Raw genomic sequence first — 19,306 nt, 5'->3', positions numbered from 1 at the left:
TGGTGTGATGGGGAGCACTGGGCTTTTGAGCAGGGAATGAGCCAGGATGATTCCTGTTTGGGTAATCCTAGCTGCTTTAGGAGAATCCCTCTGTAATCAGAGTGGAGTCTCCTGCCCTTATCCACCAAGGAAGGGAAGGGCCTGGGCCTGGGTAGGGCAGGGACAAAGGAAGGGGTGACTTTGGGGTACGTTTTGGAGCTAAAATCAAGCCTTGCTGATGCATGAATATGGGTAGGGAAAGAAGAGCATCCACCATGACTCCTAGATTTCTGGCCTGATCAGCTGGTCAGATGGAATTGCTGTGACTGGGTCCAGGAAAGAGACTGGAGAAGAACGGGTTCAGGGAGGAAAACCAAGGGATTATTTGTGGACACTTGACCCTTGAGATGCCTGTTGGAAATCCTACATGAGATGCAGAGGCAGCCACAGGGTGTGTGACTCTGGAATTTGGAAGAGCAATCGGCAATGAAGCCTTGGATCTGGGAGGCAAAGCGAGTGGATGGTGTTTAAGGCCACGGACTTGGATGTGTTGGGGGAGGTGAGTGTAGACAGAGGAGGGCAGCAGTCAGGACTGAATGCTAGAAGAGTCCTCTTGGTTGTGATAGGGAAGCAGGACCCTCACGGGGGCTAAGCAGGAGCAGCCAGGGAAGGGGGGAGGAAACTGAGAGTGTGTGGGCACTTAGGAGCCAAGGGAACAAGTGTCAAACACTGCCCAGGAGGGGAGACTGGAGAATGAACTGAATTTAGCAGTATGCATATCTCTGAGGACTCTGGCAAGGGCAGTTTCACAAAGAGAGCGACAAACTTGATGATAGTGGGCAGAAGAGAGTGAGAGATGAAGAGCTAGAAAGTGCGAGTGTGAACAACTTTTAAAAATTGACATATAGGGGCGCCTGGGTGGCTCAGTGTGTTAAGCCTCTGCCTCCGGCTCAGGTCATGATCTCAGGGTCCTGGGATCTAGACACGCATTGGGCTCTCTGCTCAGCGGGGAGCCTGCTTCCTCCTCTCTCCCTCTGCCTGCCTCTCTGCCTACTTGTGATCTCTCACTGCCAAATAAATAAATAAAATATTTTTAAAAAATAAAAAAATAAAAATTGACATATGAATATAACAAATGGACAGCTCTCAAAGGTGCAGCTCACGGGACGCCTGGGTGGCTCAGTTGGTTAAGCAGCTGCCTTCGGCTCAGGTCATGATCCTAGCGTCCTGGGATCGAGTCCCATATCGGGCTCCTTGCTCGGCAGGGAGCCTGCTCTTCTCCCTCTGCTTCTGCCTACCTCTCTGCCTACTTGTGATCTTTCTCTGTCTCTCTCTCTGACAAATAAATAAATAAAATCTTTAAAAAAAAAAAAAGGTGCAGCTCAATGAATGTTAAAATCTGTAAACACGTGTACAGCTGTCACCCAGATCAAGGTATAGACTCTCCCCAGCCACTCCAGGACACTTTGTGCCCGCTCCAGTTGATAGCCCCGAAGATAAAGGATTCTTCTTGCTCTTGGAATGTAGGCAACTTTTAAGAGATTTTGTTGATGGCTGGGCTCAGATTTATAGGCAGATAATGTTCTCAATGGTGAGAGGGGGTGGGCAATTGGAATTTGGACTCTATGGCCTAGCAAGTCCTTAACCCAGTTTTCCTGGGTGCTGTGCTTGTGTCTCCAAAGACTGCATGAGCAAGACTTCCTTCCCTGAGCCTGTTTCCCTACCAGAAGCTCAATCCTTTTCCCCTAACATTTCCTGTGGACTATAGTAACAAATGGGAGAATTCACTGGAGGCAGTAAACCTTGGGGTTGCCCAGGCCTCCTAGTGCCTGTCTGGAGTCTAGAGCTCAAGTCACCAGGGATGGGCGGGGCTGGGACCTGGGAGGCCCAGGAGTCCAGCCTGCCCTGCAGTGTTTAAGCAACTGACCTGGTAACAGGGTAGGCCTGACAAACACGTCTGGTCTTCCGGAGTCTCCTCTGCTGTCTGTGTCTTCAGGCCACCATGGCCCTGCTCAGGCCCCCGGTGCTTCTGCTAGCTCTGGTTGTCTCTGGTGAGGAGCTGGTGGGTGGGGGAACCCACTTCTCATGCCCCAACACCCTCCACAGTGCAGTGAGATCATGACTCTTCTCAGATAAGCTACCATGCAGGGCAGGGGCTGTGGGTGAGCCAAGCAAGGACAAAGATCTAACTCCCTGACCCTCATTCCTTATGGCTGCTTCCTCAACCAAGTCCTCACTCTTGTTCAGTGAGCTGAGTCATGGTTGGATGTGGGGGACAAGGAAGAGTTTTGGCTGCTTGGCCCCAGACGTGACCGGGCCCTGAAGCCGAAGGCCAGTATGCGTGGGGGCCTCCAGTCTGAATTGTCTCTTCCTCATAGAACTCCACGGCCTTCCCTGGTTCATAAATGTCTCTGAGAGCCAGGGACCGGGTGCCGTCCTTTATTCCTTCTCCGTCAACTGCACGTCTTACATGCCCACCCTGGAGTTGCTCTACGTGCAGCCACCGACCACCTTCTTTAACCCACCCAGCCTGAACAGGCAGCAGAAGACCTACATGGCCATGGTAGGGTCCTGGGCACAGATGGGAAGCATGGGGGGACAAGGGCAGGCCCTCAATTCCCCAAGCCAGAGGTAGTGTAGGGGGATGGAGAGCCCAGAGTCCCACATGGCACCACCCATCTGCCCAGGTGACCTTAAGCAGCTCGGCCCGGCTGGATGCCCTGGCAGTGAATCACTACAGACTGCAGCTGCGGTTCACATGTGGCAAGAATGTGTGGGAGGCACCCCTCTCTGTGGGCGTGCACCGGGACCCTGGCTTCAGCCCATGCGCCAGCCAATTTGCCAACCCAGGTGAGGCCAGGGGCAGCAGGCAGGGCTGGGCGGCATGGCCTGAGCAGAGCCTCCCTGACTGCCCCTCTGGCTAGCTGGGGAAACCATTCAGGTTCGGGAAACGGTCACCCCTGGGGCCCAGCTGTACACTCTGCTGCTTCCAGGCCTGCAACTCCAGCGTGCCCAGGTGAGCCCAGGACGTGAGCAGTTGGGGATTGGGGGGGACAGCAGGATGGGGGAGGCACCTAGGGACACCAAACCTGGCCCCTCCTTGGCCCAGCTCCTCTCTGGCCAAACACAGAATGTGGAGGGCCCTTTTAGTGTGTGCTGAGCCTCTGCGTGAGGCGTGTTCCTGAGGAGAGCCACTAAGGGTTGCCCTCCCCCTGAGGACCATGGTTGTCCTGCAAGGACATCTCAGGGGCTTGTGTTCTTTCTGGCTCTCCTCAGAGTTCTGAATTCTTCATGAAAACTCTGTATCACACTTGGAATCCAAAAAAAGAAATGTCATTTAAACAAACAAAATAATTGATTTAAAAGCAGAAAAGATTGAGGATCAGGGCCAGGAGTCAGGGTGGAGGTTGGGGAGTCATCCTGTGGTGGGGTATGGGAGCGTTGGGTGTGGGCAGGTACCAGCTGGGGTGTTGGGGGGTCTCAACAGGGATGTGTGGGGCACTGGGGGTGGAGCTGGGGTCTCCAGCATCACTGTCCTGTCAGGTAAGCATCAACAGTGCCCAGGACCCTCCATATTTCCCTGGACCTTTCTCCATCAATGGGCAAGGCTGGCTGCTAGCACCATCCCAGGGCCTCAAAGGCCAGGCTCCAAAGGTGAGCTTGACTTGGAACCTGGGGATACCCACAGATGGGGCATGTAATAGACAAGAGCCACCATTTCCTGCAGGTTTGTTTGTTCTTGGTCTCTGAAATTTTGCTGCCATATTCAGACATAGCCCACATCTGTACCTGTTGCCACATGCTAGCTGTTCTCTCACACTGGCCTGGTTCTGTGCTGGCTTCTGGAGTTCCAGAAAGAAAAGGGATCCCTGGCTCTGGGAGCTCCCAATGCCTTTAATAGGACTGAGAGTGTTCAGAGCAGTTACATAGGAAGAGAAAGTTCTGGGTAAAGTGGCTAGTCTGGAGAAGAATAGAGAAGTTCCTTCTTTAAAACCTCTGTGTCTTAATGATGGGCTCTTAGTAACTCTAAGATGATGTTGCATTGTGAATGACTCAGATATCACACTTTTGGGGGCTGCTTGCTTCCTAAAAGAAGAATTTATGGCCCCAAAGAATGGGACTCAAAGGAGTACCTGTCAGCAGAGTGACAGGTATTGGGGTAGAGTGAGGGTTGGGGCTCCTTGTCCATGGAGGGCCTGAGGCAGGGGGTGCCTATTGGAGGGAAGACTATGCAAAGACATACAGTAGACCCACCAGTCCCCTTCCTGTTCTGTGTGCACTGTAGGTCTTCCTGCTTGAGGTTTTGGTGAGCTTTGGCCAAAATCAAAGCTGCCACAGGATGCTGAAGGTGAAAGTTTTGCCTGATCCCTCCAGTCAGATCTCCTTCCTGTAAGGCTCCCCTACCCTGGGTACAGTGGGGGTGGCAAGGCATAGGCCCAGGGAATTAGGAGTAACGTTGAGGTGTGGGGCTGCTGAGGCCTCCCCAGCTAGCTCCTGTATGAGGAAACTCCCGGGGGAGGGGCCTGTGGACAGGGCCCGGGGTGGCGTGAGCTGGCACGAGCTAGAGCTCCCCCCGCCCTTTTTGTCCAGGGGACAGGCCCCGAATGTCACCATCCTGGAGGACCTGGCCCCTGGCAGTAATGTAGTTCAGGTTCGAGCCCGAGGCTTAGACGTGCGCTACGAAATCCTCTCCCCGGTGCCCTGCCCACTCTTCTCCGTCGGACGTGGTGAGGGGCACTGGGGGGTGGTGGTGGCGCAGCATGCCCCTGCAGCTGGTCCAGAGTGACCCACGCTATCTCCCTGCCCTCCTGAGAAACGAGGCTGGAGCCGGGACAGATGGGGGCGAGGTGGCGTTGGGAGGCTGGACTAGAATTAGAGGCGAGCCTCGGAGGAGGTGGCGAGAAGGAGCAGGCTCAGCGCCCACGCGGTGCGGTGGATCGGGTGGGAGGATGGGGACGGGATTGAGCTGTGGGCGCAGCTAAACTCAGAATTCCCCACCCCTCCCCGCCCAGAGGACGGCATGGTCCGCACCACCGCACCCCTGGAGCTGGCGCAGGCCCGGGGCGCAGCGGTCACTAGGCTTCAGGTGAAGGCCTATGAGCGGCGCAGGCCGTGGGCCAGCGTTGACCTCGATGTCACGGTGAACGTGCGTTCGGTCAACCGCTGGCCCCCGCGCTGTCTCCCAGCGATGCTGGTGTGAGTACACAGGAACCTTATCTAAGATATTGGGGGGATGGCCATGGCTCGTGGTCCTGTTCTACTCTTGCCTTGCCGCCCGCACTCTGCTCCCAGGACTGAAATCCCAGAGACCACGCCGGTGGGCACTGTGTTGAAAACCTTCACTTGCACTGATCCCGACTCTACTGGCTCCCCCCTCGACTACGAGCTGCGGTTCCACAGCCCGCCTGGTCCAGCTAGCCTCTGCCTCCGAGGCGGGGCCTTGGAGGTGCCCAGTCCCCGCCTCCAGACCCATGTGCAGGGTGCTCCGGGACATGAAGGTGGAGGGCAGTCGGGGGCAGGGGGAGATAAGGTTCTGCGGAAGCTGAGACCATGACGGTGAAGGCCTGGATGGGGGAGTCAATCTGCTTTGTAGTCCAGGAAACAGGCTCAGGGTTGACTGTGTGTGGATGCCCTGACCTCATGCAGCCCAGGGTGGCTTTAGGCTCTCCCAGGCCTTGGCTTGGCCTCACTCTGTGGCCCCTCTGGCCAGGTGAATGCCACACTGGACTGTGACACTCCTGGGGCCTGCTTTCAGCATGCAGCCTCCATCCTGGTGCTCGATGGTGGTCAGCCCCCCATGACCAGTGAGTGACCATACCTAGGCCTGGATATTCAGGATAGCGCTGTTCTGTACCCCTTTCCCTATCCTGAAGATAGGGTCACCTCACTTCCCACAGAAACCAATAGGGCAGGGTTTTCTCCACATCAGACTCCTAGGGTGGGGCATTCTCTCTCCTTTCCTTGACATCGCCCTCTCCACCCAAGGAATGGCTATTGCCCTTCCGTCCTCCAGACCCACTCCCTCCTTAGACCCCAGGAAAGGGCTGGACACCCCAAACCAGCTCCTTGACCACCCAATGGCTTCTAGGTGAGGTGCCAGTGTTGGTGATGGTGACTCCTGTCAATGAGTTCTCCCCAACCTGTGTCCCTCGCACATTCCGGATCCGGGAGGATGCAGGGCCCCACACCCTGCTGGGCTCTGTGGTGGGCACAGACAAGGATTACCCGCACAACAGCATCGAGTACTACATCTCTGGTGGGCCCACCGCCTTCTCTGTGGACCGTCTCAGCGGTACTTCCGTGCCGGGGCTGGGATGGAGGGAGGGAACCGGAGCTGACTCTGCAGGCTGAGGCTGTGGGCACCTCTTCTAGGGGAGGTTCACCTCCTGGGATCTTTGGACTACGAGCTGCAGACACTGCACAGGCTCACTGTCCTGGTGACTGACCATAGCCAAGACCAGCGCCCCGCCCAGCGCCGCTCTGGCTCCTGCACCATTACCATCGAGGTTGAGGTAATGGAGCCCCGAGGCCTTGGAAACACTTGGAAAGTGTTCACATCTTCCTCTGGCATTCTGCTTTTCTACCCAGGACTTAAGATTCCTCCACTGGTTGGCTGGAGGAAGTGGTGCCTCCTCATAGAAACTCTGGAACCCGTTTCCTGACACCTGGGCTCTGGCTGTGGTTGGGGGATACTGAGTGGGGGGGCCAGCCTGGGGATTTGGGGTGATCTGGCTACCTTCCTGCAGGATGTGAATGACTATGCCCCCAAGTGTCACCCCCCGTTTCAAGAACTCACCATCTACGCTCCTCTGGGCCATAGCGTGGAGGTGACCAAGGTGTCATGTCAGGTTCCTCAGGAGCCACAGCGTCGGGCCTTCTCCTACAGCATCGTGGGAGGTGAGGGCTGTGGGGGCTACTGGGCTGTTGGGGAAGGAGCCCAACGCCAGCAGTAGTCCCCTACTTCTGCCACTTTGCTTTCAGGGAACAGTCAGAGCCGATTCAGCCTGCAAGGACCCATCCTGGTGCACAAGAGCGTCACGTGGGGACCCCCCTGGCCAGAACAGCCCCATACTTATGAGCTATTGATCCGGGTGGCTGATGCAGGTCCCTCCATCCCCCACCTCAGCACCACAGCCACTGTCATTGTGCATCTCATTCCCTGGAGCACCAGCACAGTGACCAACCACACCCACAGATCCCCAGTGAGGGGGGGCCCTTGGGACCTTGGGAGGTGGGGAGAGAGGATCTTGAAGGGTGAGGAGACCCAGTTTTCCAGGCAGAACGATGGGGGAAGGCACTCCAGAGGGAGTCATTGAGTGTTAAGAGTCTAGCAATTCAGAAATGCAACTCCGGGGTGTGGGGTAGCCCAACTCTTGGAGGGGTCTGAAGGCTGGATGATCAGGGCATTTTGGCAGGGCTGTGGCCCCCATTTCAGGTGCCTTCAGTGATGACACCCCTGCTTGTGACAGACGTGGAGGCTTTCTGGCAGCCGGAACCTTGGTTTGTGGTGGTGCTGACTCTGACAAGTGCCCTCTTTCTCTTGGCTCTGGGCTGGCTCTTCAGCAGGCTCTTCCAGGGGTAGGGTTTCTATCTCTCTGCTCTCTGTCTCACCCCAGCCCACTAATGGACCCCATCCATGATATGTGGTTTCACCAAGATTTGGTGACAATGCCCAAGTTGATGTGCAGGAAAACTCATATTAATGCGGGCCGCTCTCCCTCCAGGGGTCTTCAGGTTAGAGGCAGAGAGGCACTGGGAGGAAGTTGTCTCCCTTATTGGCAGAGCCTAGTCTTGGAATGGGCTGGGTGTGGATGAGGCCCAGTATTTTGAGATTCAGAGTTTGTCATGCATTGGGCATTTATCCCTATTTCTTCCTTAAAGCTTTTTTTTTTTTTTAAAGATATTATTTATTTGACAGAGAGAGAGAGATCACAAGTAGGCAGAGAGGCAGGCAGAGAGAAGGGGGAAGCAGACTCCCTGCTGAGCAGAGAGCCCGATGCGGGGCTGATCCCAGGACCCTGAGACCATGACCTGAGCCGAAGGCAGAGGCTTAGCCCACTGAGCCACCCAAGCGCCCCTTCCTATTTCTTTCTTTCTTACTTTCTTTTTTAAGATTTTATTTATTCATTTGAGAGAGAGAGAGAGACAGAGTACAAGCAGGGGGAGAGGCAGAGGGAGAGGGAGAATCAGACTCCCCGCAGACCTGAGACCCTGACATGGGGCTTGATCTCAGGACCTTGATCCCTTGATCATGGCCTGAGCCAAAGGCAGACACTTAACCATCTGAGCCACCCAGGCGCCCGTATTTATCCCTATTTCTTACCCCTACCCTTCACTTCAAACCAGTCCTGCCCCCAAGAATGACTTTGTTTTGTGGGCTCAGGACTGAATCCAGGGGAAGGTTGGGGGTAACAATGTGGGCATTGCATACAGACATCGGCTGGCCCCAGTATAAAGGGGCAGATAAATGGTGCTGGTTCCTGGAGCCAGCAAGTCTGCTCCCCTCACTGACTGGTCCCACCTCCTGGCATTTTAGGTTGGCCCAGATGCTGCAGACACCAAGCAAATCAGCCGAGGCTCTGCTACTAAACAGGTCAGGCTCCTTTACGTACCTCAATGCCTGAGAGTCCATCTCTTAAACTCAGGCTGGGACCAAGAGCCTTATCCTTATTCTTGCTCTTGCTTTGCCCTAGTATCCAGGGAACTGAGGAGTCCATTGAGGGGTTCACAGAGGCACCGAGGATGGAGATGCCCCGGGCACCCAGCAGTGTCATGAGCCTGGTATGCCAACCCACCGTCCTGTATAGTGGGCACAGAGGCTGCTTCAGAGTACTCCCCTGTCAAGCCTGCCTCCTTGTGAATGGAGGAGAGAGTGGGGCTCCTGACCCCTTTGGGAGAAGACCTCCAGCTGTTCCCTGGGGGCAGGGCTCAACTCATTGCCCCCTCTCATTCTCCCCATCAGCAGCACTTCGATGGCAGAGCACAGGACTCCCGTGAGTCCCCCTCTTCCCAGACCACTCTCTACCTGGGTCCACTTTCTCTCCTTAGTCCATCTCAGCATCTCCTTTGACCACGGCTAGCTACTCTTTCCCTGAATGGGGTCTGTTCTCACCCCCATTCACCTTTCAGCCAATGTTTCTCAAACACCTGTCAGACTCAGACCTGGTTTGGTTCCCGCCTATGGTGGAAAGGGTGGTGAGGGCAGGGGCCCTCAGATATTACATGGTCGTCAGTGATTTTACTGTAATCTGGCCCTGGGCTTGGGGGGCTAGTGTCCAGTCTGTGGGAATCAAGGGGGCTTCCTGTACATTTGAGCCAGACCTCACAGGATGGCTGAGAAAGGAGGGCGGGAACACGTTGGATCAAGCAGAAGGAGGGTCTCCTCAGGGGTCCTGGAATGTCTTCCCTACCTTTAAGGGAAGGAGGCTGTCCTGCTGAAGCCAGCAGTGCCCTCTCCCGCTCCTGTTCATCTGAGCTCAGGTACAGGCAGAGAATACTTGTTCAACACGCTCACGGGAGCCCGGCGCTGGCTCTGAGGCCAAGAAGCTGCTTCACTACGTGTGGCAATCCTTCTTCCCATGATCAGGAGCTGAGACTGCAAGTTGATTCTATAATAAACAAAATTACAAACAGAAGAGTCCCAGGCTTGAAACCCACCTGTGGGAGAAGCTCTGAGATCTGTGTTTCTTTGTTCTTACTTGGAGACTGCCTTGCCTTTTGGGGGCACTCTAGGGAGTAGTAAGATTATCTTTTGAGAAGGCACTGTAGGATGTTCTGACTGACCGTGATTAATGCAGAAGTGAGAGGCTGTTATCCTTGCTTGTGACATGAGAGGCCTCCGGTCAGCCTGTCCTTTCAGAGACCACCCGCTCTAGCAGATGGGGAGGGCCAAGGAGTTTCCTTTCCCCACTGAATAGAAGATATTGTTGCTGTTTGGGGGCCCTCACCAACCTCCAGTGCTGTTTGCAAACTGTGTGGGGGAGGTTTTCTTGGGAAGGATCTGGATCTTTTGCACTGAAGTGAGAGTTGGTGCAGACTTGAGGATCCAAGGAAGGAAGGGTATGGAGGGATTGGTGGTAGCCCCCTTCTGACGGGATATTCCCATTTATTCCTAATCTGTTTCTTCTCGTTTCTTGGCTCTCAGCCCTTCCAATGCTGAGCTGAGTTGAGCTCCTGCACACAGCCAGGTGGCCTACAACAACTTGCAGGAATGCAGGTTCTGTTGGAGGTGGGGCTAGGTCACTCCCCTTGCCTGGCCTGGAATCAGGTCTCAGGTTACTGCCAGCTCTCCAAGAGGACCTCCTCTCTGGGTAGAGGTTGCCTTTACTGAGATATCCCTAAGTTCTTTCAGTCTTCTCCCCTCTGCCAAGTCTGTGGACCCGAACCCTCTCAGGGCAGTGGAGGATTCCCTTCCTAAGCCAGTTATGCTGTCCCAGGTCAGGGAAGATGCCGAGTGACTTTCATAGGAAAAACCTGCTTCATGGTGCTCCCGGCAAAGTGAGGGTGTTCTAGCTGGCCCCAGGGACAGCAACCTGATAGCAGGCTGTTATTGGAAGTGTAGTTATAGGCTGACTTTCCTGAGCACTCACCCAGGTCTAAGGGCTCATTGTTATCCTCGTTTTATAGATGGGGCAACTAAGTCTCAAAAGTCACATAACTAGCTAGTTCTGGCACTTGATGTGGTTCTAGACTATGTGATTGCATTTGAGCTCCTAACCCCGAAGCCAAGCCCAGAGTTAGGTGCTCTGTATGAGGAAGAAGTGATAACCGTTTTCCTAGGACTCACAGCCTCTGAGATATATCATGACAGTCTAGGGCAAAAGCCGTGTCAGGCACTCAAGACGCTCTAGGGCAGGAAGAGGAGTTTCTGTTGTGTGCCAGATCTTGTGCTGGGCACTGAACTCAAGGTGGCATAAAGATGAACATGGGCAATGGGCCAGGGACTGCTTGGGGTTAGCACACATGGCTGCACCTCGTCACTGATGAGAGGCAAAGATGGGGAAGCCGTTGGGAAGGGAGTATTATGCTTTGAAATCAGTAGGAGTAGGTACGAGATCCAGTGCCTCATTTCCAGAGGTGGCGTGACCCTGGCCAGGCCTCCCCCTCTGAGCCTCAGTTTCCTCACCAGTGAATCTAGACAACAAGCCCTCTCTTCCAGGGTGGGTGACCAAAAAAGCATATAGTACACAGCAGGCGTTCCCTAATTGGGCGCGAGTGTGGGAACACGTTGTCGGCTCCGCAAAAAGGTTGCACACGCAAAAAGGCCAAGGGCGGTAGAGCCTCAAGAGCTGCCAGCAAAAGCTCTGCCGCCAGCAACTCGGGGAATGGCGCGCATGCGCCAGCCCTTGCCGTCACAGTCACGTCCTGAGGCGTTCGGCGAGCGCCGGGAGAGGCAGGCTCTGACGGACAGGCCGGTTGACCTGTCAGCGAGAAGCACTCCCCAAGGCGTCGAACGAAGAGGCTGTTGATTGGAGACAGCCTCAGCTGGGGCGGGTTCTTCGCCGTCCTGGTTACTATGACGCCCGGCCCCCGCCCCCTCGGCTGGCCGCCATCTTGTTGTTGATCCGTACCCAGTGGGCAGCGCCGGGAGCTGGACCGAGCGGCCGGTGTGGGGCCGCTGCTGTGGGGCTCATCCACCTGCGCTGCCTGCCGGGGGCGGGCCGAAACCTGGAGGCCCGGGGGGCCCAGCTCCCGTGGGGAGCCGTGGGCGCCCGCTGCCCGGGCCGGGCCGGTGAGTGACAGGAGCCGGGCCGAAAGACCGGCCTGACGCCGGCGGGGCGGGCGGCGGCGGGCGCGGGGTTGGAGCGGGCGCGCGCGGGGCCGGGGCATCCGCCAAGCATCGCTCGCACCGCTCGAGCGTCCTGACCCGCTGCCCGTGGAGCCTCCTAGAAGCCAGCGCCGAGGCCGGTGGACGGCCGCGGGGAGAGGTCTGAGAGCCCTGCGCCCAAAGGCCGGCCGGTGGGGTAGCGGGAAATTATCTCCTCTGACCCGCACCGCTGAAACGTGTCCATTGCCCGCCTGGTGCTCTCGGGAATCTTCTGTTGCTCCCGAGTGAGAAATACACACCTACCTCTTTCTTAAATGTGGTTCTTGCGAGTGTTTTTCACTTAGTTGAGAACTAAGACTAGACGAAGCAGGCTAAAGCCCCCCACGAACCCAGGCAGGCCAGTGTCACGGCCCTGTGATTCTGGCAGGCTGAGGCTCTGCCCATCGCCTGCCTCCTGTGCTCCTTGGAGCTCAGTGTGTGTTTCTTCCTGAAGAGCCTGCTTAAATAAGTCCATGATGCCCGAGTTTTATTTTGGAACACAATTTCTTTAGTTTCTGACCGTTTTTTGGACTTGTGGTAAGGTCTTTTGGCTCTAGAGGAAAGTGAATATTATGGTGATGACTTTGTTTTATCTCCTAAAGAGGTAGATGTTCTGCCCGTGTCATCAGGAGACAAAGGAAATGTGGGACTGTGTTAGAATCAGAAAAGGAAATGAAACTTATCTTTGTCGTTGTGGATGGTATGGAATTGTCACATTAACTTTTAAGAGACTAAATGTATCTTGCCCAATGAAAACACTGTCAGGCCCCCTTCCTGTGAGGTTGGGAGGGTTACAGACCATGGGCAGGGTGTGCAGGTCTAGGAAGAGTTCTGAGTGCTCCAAAACACGGTGCTCTTTCCTGGTGGTCCCTTGGCTCTTTGGCACAGGCTCCTTGTATGTGGTTGTACAAAAAGCCTGAATGAAGTAAGTCAAGCAACAGTACTTTGTGTGCTTCTGTCAGGATCCTGTCATCCTTGAATGTTTAATTTTGAAAGAAACCAGCTCCTTGATCAGGAGGTCCTTTTGGAGAAGATACTGAACCAGAGGAGGCTGGCGGCCTGTTGCTGTATTCTTACTTGTGAGAAACAAAGATTGTTCCTTGTATTTATGTAATTTACCTGTAAATGTCAGCACTTTTAACTACTATGAGCAATAGACACACTTGGCGAGACTGGAGATCCTACACTGAAGTCAGAAACTGCTGCAGGCTTATGGGATGAGATCCGATGTCCTAACCTGGCATTCAAGGTCTGGCCCCAGCCCACCTCTCCAGGGCTTATCCTAATTCCCATTAGCCAAATGATTTGCTAGACATTCCATACACGATAGATACTTCCTTACACAGTTCTCTTGCCAGCCGAATGCAATGGCTTTGCTTCTCTTTGGGATACCAGTTCTTCATCTCCACTTTTCTTTTCTCCAGAGTCCAGTTCAGGTCCTCTTTATGAAACAGTCCCCAGACATTCCAGTCCTTGGGGCTACTCTGACCTGCAGTAGCATTATTGCCCTTATAAAAAAAACCAAAATAGTATTAGCTCTTTTTTTTCTTTTTTTTTTTTTAAAGATTGTGTTTATTTGACAGAGAGATCACAAGTAGGCAGGCAGAGAGAGGGGGAAGCAAGCTCTCTGCTAAGCAGAGAGCCTGATGTGGGGCTTTATCCCGGGACCCTGAGAGATCATGACCTGAGCCGAAGGCAGAGGTTTAATTAACCCACTGAGCCACCTAGGCACCCCTAGTATTTGTTCTTTTAAGAATTTTTGTTTGTTTGTTTCCTCTAAGACCTAACCCCTGTCCTACTATAGAGACTGTATTTTTATGTCTTGCATTGCATGTAGTAGATGAGAACTAAATGTTTACAAGAGTGTTAACATTTGAGTTCAGAACACCTTCTGTATTTAAACAGGGAAATGGACAGAATAAATCCATAGAAATGGGGATTTGGTGGTCATGGATCTCCACCTCTTACTGTGCCTGGAGTGCTTGCACCTCCAGTGCCTTATGGAGGCTTATCCTCAGTGCTGCAGGACAGAGGCAGAACTTGCTCAAAGTGCAGAACTGAAGCCTAAAAACAGTAATTCTGCAGCTCAGAAGGGGCTGTGTGGTCCATCCCCTTCCTGGCTAAGATCCAGTATTGATTCTTGGGAAACATGCATTGGGTGAACATAGCACTGGATGCCAGCATTCTTAGACATTCTTCTTGGTTGGGTCTTGTTCTCACTGCCACCTTGGGCTGCTGTAAATGTGTCAGTATTATGTCCTTCAGTGCTGCCCTGAGACTGTGGGGAGCCGTGATGGGAGAGCTGGGGAAAAGCTGCACAGTACACTCTGTCTCAGGGACAAGGGAGCACTTGGGGATTTTGTGTGTTTGTGCCACTCGATCTGTGCTTTTGCCCCACATTAAATTAGATTTTATTTCTTCTCCTCTATTACAGCAGGATTGGAGCAATGGATTCTCAGTGAGACAACCTAAGATATCTTGGTTCTTTTATGAAAAGTGATAGATCGGGGCGCCTGGGTGGCTCAGTGTGTTAAGCCTCTGCCTTGGGCTCAGGTCAGGATCTCAGGGTCCTGGGATCAAGCCCTGCATCGGGCTCTCTGCTCAGCAGGGAGCCTGCTCACTCCTCTCTCTCTGCCTGCCTCTCTGCCTACTTGTGATCTCTGTCTGTCAAGTAAATAAATAAAATCTTCTAAAAAAAAAGTGATAGATCAAGACTTTCATTTGCTACTATGGTTTGAAGTTGCACTTATATAGGAGGCATTGCAAATGAGTTTTGATGGGAAAATGTGTTCACTTGAGGGCTGGATCCCCATTAGGGACTTTGTTTTATTGAGTGCTTAGCAAATTTGCTGCTGATCTCTTCTGTTAAGGTTTCATTTGCGGGAGGGAGTTGGGATCATTTACTCCTGTCCCTTCGTTTTATAGAAGGTGGGCAGTCTAGGTGAGTAGGTCTAGAAATGGACTCTCTTTCTCTCTCTTTTTTCTTTTTTGGTAAAGATTTTATTTACTTATTTTACAGAGGAGAGAGTGCATTAAGAGGGGGAGTGGCAGAAGGAGAGGGAGAAGTAGGCTCCCCACTGAGCAGGGAGCCCAATGCAGGACTTGGCCTGGGATCACGACCGGAGCTGAAGGCAGACACTTAACCGACTGAGCCACCCAGATGCCCTGACTGGACTCTTTTCAAGTATAAAATTTGATGTCCATGCATAAAAGCAGTTTGAAGAACATAAAAATCTGGGTGTGTTAGGATTGAATGAACACTTATGAACGACTTATTCTGTAATTGAAAAATCAGGTAATGACAAGTGTTGGTGAGGATATGGAGAAATCAAAAGCCTTCATACACAGAGAATGGTGTGAATGTAAAATGATATAGTCAGGGAGGAGTTGGGCATTTTGTATATTTGTGCTTGTGGGTCTGTGCCTTTGTCAGGATTTGGAAAAGAGTCTGGCAGTTCTTTAAATGGTTAAATAGTTACCCTATGACCGACAAATCGCACTCCTAGTTAATCTACCCAAGAGAAAGAAAACATGTCCACACGAAAACCTGTATATGAATGTTCATATACAGTGTTATTTTTTTTTTAAGATTTTATTCATTTATTTATTTGACAGGTAGAGATCACAAGTAGGCAGAGAGGCTGCTGAGCAGAGAGCCGGATACTGGGCTCGATCCCAGGACCCTGGGATCATGACCTGAGCCGAAGGCAGAGGCTTTAACCCACTGAGCCACCCAGGCGCCCCTCATATACAGTGTTGTTTACAATAGCCAAAGGGGGAAACAACTCAACTGTCTTATCAGTTGGTAATGCATAAATAAAGCATATATACATACAATGAAATACTATTTAGCAACAAAAAAGAATGAAGTACTGATGCATACCGCAACATGGATGAACCTGGAAAACACGTGAAGTGAAGGAAGCCAGACACAGAAAAGATCACATATTACATGATTCCATTTATATGAAATATCCAGAATAGGCAAGTCTATAGAGATAGGAAGTAGATTAGTGGTTACTTAGGGCTTGGAGGTGGATGAGAGCATAGGGGAATGATAGATAAGGTTACGGGGTTTCTTTTTCAGGTAATGAGTATGTTTTAAATTAGTGATGGTTGTGCATGTCTGTGAATATACTAAAAGCCACTGAATTGTGCACATTAAATAGGTGAATCGTATGATTCTAACTCAAAGCTGCTATAAAAAATAACTTAGGTAGGTAATTATATTCACTAGCTTAAAGAAAGATAATATTTAAGTAACAAGAAGAAATAAAAAAGGATCATCCTTTAACTTCCCTGTGTTTTAGTGTATAACAAGGCTTTCCCCCCCCCTTTTTTTTTTTTTTTAGATAAAGGGAATTAAGAGTACACTTATCTTTTTTTTTTTTTTAAATATTTTACTTATTTGACAGAAATCACAACTAGGCAGAGAGGCAGGCAGAGAGGCAGAAGCAGGCTCCCCACGGAGCAGAGAGCCCGATGTGGGGCTCGATCCCAGGACCCTGGGATCGAGCCCGATGTGGGGCTCGATCCCAGGACCCTGGGATCATGACCTGAGCCGAAGGCAGAGGCTTTAACCCACTGAGCCACCCAGGCGCCCCTCCCCCGCTGTCTTTAATTTTTACAAAAATGAGGTAATGCTGTACATCCTGACTTGTACCTGTTTGCAGTCAGCAATATATTATATAAACATCTGTGTTGGTAAATGATGCATTTACAGCACTGGCTAGCTGGCAACAAATTTTGGGAAGTGGAAAGTAAGGGCATTGAATAGAGAGGTAGGACCTAGGGTGATCTAGCAAGCACAGGTCTTATCTAAAGGGCCACTGTTGTTCAGTTCCAGCCAGTTGTGTTACCAGATCTTGTGATTTTTTTTTTTTAAGATTTTATTTATTTATTTGAGAGAGAATTAGTGAGTGAGAGAGGGAAACCACAAATTGGAGGGGAGGGACAGAGGGAGAGAAGAAGCAGACTCCCCGCTGGGCAGGAAGCCCAACACAGGACTCGATCCCAGAACCCCAACATGGGGCTCATTCCCAGAACCTTACTATCCTGAACTGAATTGAAGGAAGCTGCTTAACTAACTGAGCCACCCAGGCGCCCCTTGTGATTTTTTTTTTTTAAGAAAACAAGAAATCTGAATTTTTATGTGAAGTTTCCTGATTTTCTTAAATTTGGCAATGAATTAAGAAAATTTGAGCCCTTAGCTGGTGAAAGAAAACCCTTTGCGGATCAGAAATGGCAAAAAATTTGAGTTGCCTGTTGTGTCCATTCCCAGTGGACAAGGTGACACTCTGCCTTCTGCTTCAGCTTTAATATTGTAAACAAGTGTCCTTTTCATGGTCTGTTTAGTGCCATGGTTTTTCATATTTTTGTGTTTTTTGTTGGGAATTTTGCCTTTTTTGAGGGGGGGTGGATTTTGCTTTTTAAAATGTCTCTCAAGTGTAGTGCTGATATGCTGTTAATCTTCCTAAGCATGAGAAGGTTGTGATACCCCTTACGGAGAAAATACGTGTATCAGGTAAGTTGCGTTCGACATGACTCACAGTACTGTTGGCTGAGAGTGCTGTGTTAATGTGGCAATAATATCCAGGAGTCCCCCCTTATCTGCAGGGGATCCTTTCCAGGACTCCCAGTGGGTGCCTGAAACTGGGGATGTTACTGAACCCTGTATGTACTATGTTTTGCTTACACATACATACCTGTAATAAAGTTAAATTTATAAATCACTCACAGGAAGGGACAGTAATAACTAATAATATAGTAGAACAATTATAACAACATACTGTAATAAAAATTACACAAATATTGTCACTCTCTCACAGTATCTTCTTATACTCACCCTTATGATGATGTGAAATGATAAAATGCCTGCATGATAAGATGCAGTGAGGTGAATGATATAGGCATTGTGACAGTGTTAGGCTACTACTGACCTTCTGACCATACCTTCGGAGGAGGACCATCTGCTCTGGACTCTGGTTGACTCTGAGTGATCGAAACTGTGCAAATCAAAAAACAGTGGATAAAGGGGGACTAGTGTATATTAAACTGTCTTTAAACAGAAACATACGGGGCACCTGCGTGGCTCCGACATTGAACATCTGGTTTCAGCTCAGGTCATGATCCCAGGGTCCCGGGATTGAGCCCTGCATCAGACTCCCTGCTCGGCCGGAAGCCTGCCTCTCCCTCTGCCACTCCACCTGCTTGTGTTCCCTCTCTTACTGTGTCTGTCTCTGTCAAATAAATAACTAAAATCTTAAAGAAAAAATAAACATACAAGGTTATATATATCATGTATGTAGCTCTGGAAGGTTATGAATTGATTGGATGACAAAAATGTGACTAAAAGCTCACAGAAACCTAACCCTGTATTGCCCTTAGTAGTGGCGGCTTGATATTTGCTAACTTGGTGTTAGCAGTGACTTGGTAGAATAGAACTACTGAGAATAATGAGAAGTCTTTTGTATCTGGCTTCTTTTGCTTAGTATGAGTTTTTGAGGTTCATCCATTTTGTTGTGTTCCTTTTTATTCCTGAACAGTATTTTCTTTTATGGTTATACCATTTGCTGATGGGCATGTGAGTTGTTGCCAGTTTGGGACTGTTATGAAGAGAGATGCAGTAGATGTCCTTATACAAGTCGGTGTGTGTACGAACCTTCGTTTCTTTTCAGTATACATCTGAGAGTAGAATGGCTCTGACTCCCAGACTACATCAGTGGGACACTGTTTCAGGAAAAGTTGAAAAGCAGTCCTGTTGCTATTCCTGCATCATAGTTCTCCGCTCCACGCTTAATTTTCTGCTTTTACCTGATTTCCATATCTGCCTATACTGAGTTAAGAACTGATGATGCTCCATTGAGGTGGCAAATTGAAGTAACCAGGAACTATTTATTACAAGTGGTCACAAGCTTCTAGATGGAGGGGGTCTGTTTGCTTTAGAACTTTTATCAGTGCTTGTCATGCTTCTGGATTTCTTTCTTTTTGATGGGGGGGGGGGTCAGGGGTAGAAGAGTGCAAATGCAAATGAGGGAGAGGAAAAAAATCTTTTTTTTTTTTTAAACTTAAAAAAAAAAGATTTTATTTATTTGACAGACAGCGGGAGAGGGAACACAAGCAGTGGGGGAGTAGGAGAGGGAGAAGCAGGCTTCCTGCTGAGCAGGGAGCACTATGCAGGGCTTGATACCAGGACCCTGGGATCATGACCTGAGCCAAAGGCAGATGCTTAACAACTGAGCTACCCAGGCGCCCTGAGAGAGAGAATGTTAAGCAGGCTCCATGCCCAGTGAGGAGCCTGGCGCAGGGCTGAATTTCATGACCCTGAGATCATGACCGGAGCTGAAATCAAGAGTCAGACGCTTAACCAGCTGAGCCACCCAGGTGCTCCTGGATTTCTGCTAATTGATGCAGACCAGGAAGTTTTTTTGTTCACAGAATTCGTCCTTCATCTCTCTCTGGAGCCTGGCCCTGGTGATTTTTGCCTTTGCAAGTGTTCAGGTCCAGTTGCCACAGTGGACA

The 19,306-nt window shown here is 51.1% G+C and overlaps 2 protein-coding genes across 3 annotated transcripts in view; both read left to right on the top strand.

Annotated features, from left to right (window-relative positions):
- The first annotated feature begins 1,981 nt into the window (after nt 1–1,981).
- Nucleotides 1,982–9,581, top strand: CDHR4 (cadherin related family member 4). The gene is made up of 19 exons (XM_045992262.1): nt 1,982–2,030; nt 2,358–2,542; nt 2,667–2,829; nt 2,904–2,995; nt 3,523–3,633; nt 4,265–4,368; nt 4,570–4,706; nt 4,992–5,175; nt 5,272–5,425; nt 5,690–5,783; nt 6,068–6,271; nt 6,352–6,491; nt 6,726–6,876; nt 6,961–7,181; nt 7,415–7,557; nt 8,516–8,572; nt 8,673–8,760; nt 8,945–8,972; nt 9,460–9,581. The coding sequence occupies exons 1-19, from the start codon at nt 1,982–1,984 to the stop codon at nt 9,513–9,515; spliced, it is 2,361 nt and encodes a 786-aa protein (XP_045848218.1). The 3' UTR covers nt 9,516–9,581.
- A 1,936-nt stretch (nt 9,582–11,517) lies between these two features.
- IP6K1 (inositol hexakisphosphate kinase 1) overlaps nt 11,518–19,306 on the top strand; it is a 64,746-nt gene continuing 56,957 nt past the window's right edge. For both annotated transcript variants that reach the window (XM_045991520.1, XM_045991521.1), the window contains exon 1: nt 11,518–11,710. The gene's annotated coding sequence lies outside the window, so the exon portion shown is untranslated. The remainder of the gene's footprint in view (nt 11,711–19,306) is intronic.

This window comes from Meles meles, chromosome 20, assembly GCF_922984935.1.
Source record: "Meles meles chromosome 20, mMelMel3.1 paternal haplotype, whole genome shotgun sequence".
Taxonomy (NCBI): domain Eukaryota; kingdom Metazoa; phylum Chordata; class Mammalia; order Carnivora; family Mustelidae; genus Meles; species Meles meles.
Note: the sequence above shows the minus strand (reverse complement) of the source record. Positions and strands in the feature narration are given on the sequence as shown.

Excerpts from the sequence above, each read along its gene's own strand:
- CDHR4 (XM_045992262.1), top strand. The coding sequence starts at position 1,982 with ATGGCCCTGCTCAGGCCCCCGGTGCTTCTGCTAGCTCTGGTTGTCTCT. Across the intron at positions 2,543-2,666 it reads AGAAGACCTACATGGCCATG|GTGACCTTAAGCAGCTCGGC; the intron begins GTAGGGTCCTGG and ends CCATCTGCCCAG. Across the intron at positions 3,634-4,264 it reads TCAAAGGCCAGGCTCCAAAG|GTCTTCCTGCTTGAGGTTTT; the intron begins GTGAGCTTGACT and ends TGTGCACTGTAG.